Here is a 4,336-nt window from a genome sequence, read left to right as displayed (position 1 = left end):
TAAGCTCCTAATAACTACACCCAGAACACCCAGAACAAATTTCCTCCTCCAAACTAGCCTTCGCGATTTCAACCTGTTCCTCACTCATGTCAGTCAAAACAAATTTGTTGACATCATCTTCCTGTTGCTCATTGAAAGCATTATTGTCCCTTCAAACCATGCATTAAACAACCACTCTCACAGAAATCAGATGATATGCCTTGCCCTAAATATCATTTCATCACACCATGTCATATATAGCAGCAGCTAGGACATTGACCGATGAGAATAGACTCACCCAAAAACATTTGTGGACTGCTGTTTCATATTTTCTCCAGCTTTTCAGCCTTCACCACAGGATTAGCTTTGGCTATTGCGTCTTTTGCAGTCGTTCGATAGTCGAATGGGCAGTCGTGTTTGTCAGAGTAACGATGAACTGAAATGTGAGTCCCTTTCATCAGTAACCTTCAGCATAATATCAAAGTCATGTTTTGATTCGTTAACAGCGGTTTCTTTAGGTTTTGCTATCTCTGGAATATGGTCACTGACCAAAGCTTTTAGTTCACTTTGTTATTCAAACTTTATATCTTAAAATCCGAAAGAGGCTTATCGATTTCTTCTAATTTGAGCAATTTCAAATGGCGGTTCTGGCTGTGGATCTAAATCGGCTCCAATGTTCTGTAAAACCCTGAATATCTACAAATCGATCAAATCTCAAATCGATCAAATCTGGCCACAAATGAAATTAGTCTAAGATCAGGATGAAGTCTGTCGAACGATTTAGGTTGAACAATACAGTCAGCGATTTAGAACAAGTCAAAATCGATAAACTTCAAGTCAAAATCGAACAAGAAATCAGATTTAGAACAAGAAATCGGATGAGGCAGTGAGCGGATTAGGAGAAATCGATTGTGCCTTTGTGCGATTTAGCGATGAGTTAAGCGATGCAGATGAAATCCGATGAAGACGTGAGCAATTTAAAAAATCTGAATCTGGCTGAGTTGAGCGATTTAGAAATCCGGAGAAGATGAGCGATTCACTAATCCGATTGAGCCTGAGCGATTAAGCTTGAATATGTATGACGTTGTGCGATGAAGTGATAATCCGGATGAAGTTGCCTGCGATTTAAAGAAAAACAGTGAAATGGATTGAGCGATGAAAAAGAATACAGATGGTGAAGGGATGAAGAAGAAACCGGTCAAGATGGTGACCGGGCTAGAAGAAGGCCTAAAAGAAATAAGGAAGAATGGCCCAAAAAAAATATTAAGAGAGAAAAACATGCTAAGACTACAAACCAAACACAAAAACAAGTGATTTAAGACTTTAATCCTATCAATATCAAATCACAACAAAAACACAAAAAAAAAAAACTCAACTTTTTAACACAATTTTGGATCAACAACTAAATTTTTAATTTTTTTATCAAGAACACAAAAAAATTTCAAATTCACAAATTTTATCAAATCTTCAAAACTAGTGATCAAAAACATGAAATCTTGTAAATAACAAAAATTCACAATGCAAAAACGCACACATGATCACGATTTTAACACAAAAACGCAATATTTTAATTTTTTTTTCATCAAACTCAAAAGAATATGAAAAACAAAATGAACACATGATGAACAGAAGAAGATTTCCAGAAAATTTCTTAAAAAAAATTATTTCTTCATGTTGATTTCTTGCACAACTTGCTCTGATACCAATTGAAAGGTCACTATGATCAATCTCCAATGAAACTCTAAACATCCATGGCAATCTTCAAGATTAAGCATCCAAGAACTTGAGATAGAGATGAGAGAGAAAGTCAAAGCTCCAAATATTGGTCAATGCTTTATTACGTAAAACTGATATTACAATAAGCTTCCTTACAAAATTTACAAAGACAAACCCTTTATATAAGGTCAAACTTGAAAGCCTAGTCAAAGTCAAACTACACTAGAAAAGTCAAACACGATGACTTTTACAATTGTTGTTGGACCCAGATACTCTAAATTTGCAGAAATATTGTTTGCTAGAATTAAGAATCAAGAAGAACAGTGTATTTCTATTGATTAAACTGGATATTCAAAGAAAACATAAAGCAGTAACATAATGCTTTTAATAACCGAATGCTTTTATTAAAATGAAGAACAATTGAAGAACAAACGTAATCTCACAAGAATTTGCTTATAGTATTAGTCGGCTCCTTCAAGTAATTTAAACCTGAGGCGGAGGCCTCCTTTTATACGCCTAGGTCTAACTAACTATGCTATAAATTAGGCGTGGAACTCTGAGCTGACTAGTCTGCATCCTTATCTTTCACTTTCCTTGATTAGCGGAGCAGACTTGGTCAAGCCGCCTTTAAGCTGTTAGACGCTTGCGAGAATGTCTAGGCTAACGCGCACTTTCCGTGAAGAATGTAGCCAGATGCTCTGCATAAACATACAGAAGCTCTGCATGTGCTATGCAGAGGCTCTGCATGTGCTGAAGCTTTGCATGTACTATGCAGAGGCTTTGGGTCTTGGAGTTGTTGCTTTAAGTCAAGCGCTTACGCTTTTGGTGCACAAGACTTGAACGTCAACGGAGATGGAGCGCGGGCTCTGTATAACGGAACCTTCACTCTGAGTAAGAGCTCTGGTCCTTGATCCTCTGCATGAAAGCTCTTAGCCAGATTGCTTCAATAGACTAAGTCCTATTTGACTAGAGCAAGATACTTCTTATTTACATTTTTACAAGTTTGGGGTCTAACAATCTCCCCCTAAGTGTAAAGAAGAATGATTCTTACTTGATTTATGTAACAGATCTAATTGAAGACAGAGGTTAAAAACATCCTCTGGTTTACATTGACTATCTAATTAAGTACAATACGATTGAAATTGAAATTACATTGAATCAAAAATAAGAAGGTACTTACGAAAGATAAGAGGTCTTAAACATTTTGAAGTTTAATGAATTTTCTGAGAAGTTCACGAAACTCAAGCATATTTCGAATGGACCTTAGAACTATTGTGGCACGCTTCTTGGCTCCAGGGGAGTTGTCTCTGCTCCTGACCAGATTGTCTCTTATATAGCACAGAGTAGAGTTGGAGTACTTGTAATTTTGGTTGTCTCGAAAGAAGATCTTCTGATTATGCTCATTTCGAAACACCACTCCCACTTCTGGTTCCACCAGAACCGTCTAGGAGGGAATGTTGTTGATGTCGTGTAATTCTTCATTTGGGGCAGCCACTGTCATTTAATCCACTCCTAGATCCAGAGCTAGTTGGAAGTCAAACTTGCTTCTGTAATCAAGCATATCTATCATTGTTTGGCGAATGGCAGACTTGGCAACAACGAACTTCACTCCCTTGTCCTTCTTGTGGTCTGTAAAGTAGAACATATGAAGAAGATCCCACGAATTTAGATTAATGAGGTCACAATCTGTGAACCTACATATCCGTCCGTGAGTCCTCTCAACTGTGTACTCGTAGAACACTATATGATTATGCACAAAGGTGCGCTTCTTTATGTCCAGGACTGTTTTATTCCATCAGCAAAGTGGACTACAGTGATTGGTTGAGTATATCGATTGAGGAATCTCTGCCTGATGTGGTCTTGAGCCATAGGATGGAGACTGATCTTCTGGACCGGTGTCTCTTCCGTTTGGTTGTAGAGGAACTGGTAGATTTTCTTCCTATCTGCCTTGTCCTTGATGGGTTTGTCGAGGGGTGTTGGTTTTAACATGGCATCCATGCTTGCTTTGATCCTTTGGACACGATCAGGGGGATGCTTCCATTTTTACCCTATCGTTGTGCCTTCTGAGTCTTCTCTGTTTGGATTGATCGGTACTTGCTTCATCGCAGGAGTGACAATCCTGGTCCCTTGAGTAGGGACCCTAGCTCTGTGGGTACTTGGATGTAGTGGAGGAGCAGCAACGGTTACTTCTTCTAGAGGAATGGCAACCGAAATGTGTAGTAGTGACGGATCAACCACATTCACGGCGACCACCTCTTCTTCTTGTTGAGCTGTTGTTGAGGGAGCAGCCATGTCCATAGCGTACTCTGTTGAGGAGGACAGAGCCAGGTCTAAGTCGTCTGATCCATAGGTAGATAGAAGGTCGATCACTTCTGTAGACTTATGTGGCACGGCTGGCTCTACCTCTGATGCCATGGGCATTTTCCCTTTGCATAGTGCCTCTGCGTTGTTTGGCACTTGCTGGCTTTGTCTGCTCTTCTTTGATTGACTTTGATGGCGTGGGGCAGAGGACGATGGTGCAGAGGGGACAACCAGAGGTGTTGTACTTGGTGTGGCTGTAGGCAGGTTCTCCCCCTTTTGGTGATTTTGAGGACAAGACTCATTTGGGTCTTCATCATCATCAAGTCGCCTCCTCTTTGAC

General features: G+C 39.6%; 1 protein-coding gene across 1 annotated transcript; it reads right to left on the bottom strand.

Moving 5' to 3' along the window:
- Positions 1-302: 302 nt before the first annotated feature.
- Positions 303-3,993, bottom strand: LOC112499901 (zinc finger A20 and AN1 domain-containing stress-associated protein 2-like). Its single transcript, XM_025103172.1, has 3 exons — positions 3,852-3,993; positions 3,237-3,324; positions 303-444 (listed from the first exon to the last, which is right to left on the bottom strand). The coding sequence occupies exons 1-3, from the start codon at positions 3,991-3,993 to the stop codon at positions 303-305; spliced, it is 372 nt and encodes a 123-aa protein (XP_024958940.1).
- Between the last annotated feature and the right edge of the window lie 343 nt (positions 3,994-4,336).

Source organism: Cynara cardunculus (assembly GCF_001531365.2).
Source record: "Cynara cardunculus var. scolymus isolate 2C chromosome LG 17, CcrdV1, whole genome shotgun sequence".
Taxonomy (NCBI): Eukaryota; Viridiplantae; Streptophyta; class Magnoliopsida; order Asterales; family Asteraceae; genus Cynara; species Cynara cardunculus.
Note: the sequence above shows the minus strand (reverse complement) of the source record. Positions and strands in the feature narration are given on the sequence as shown.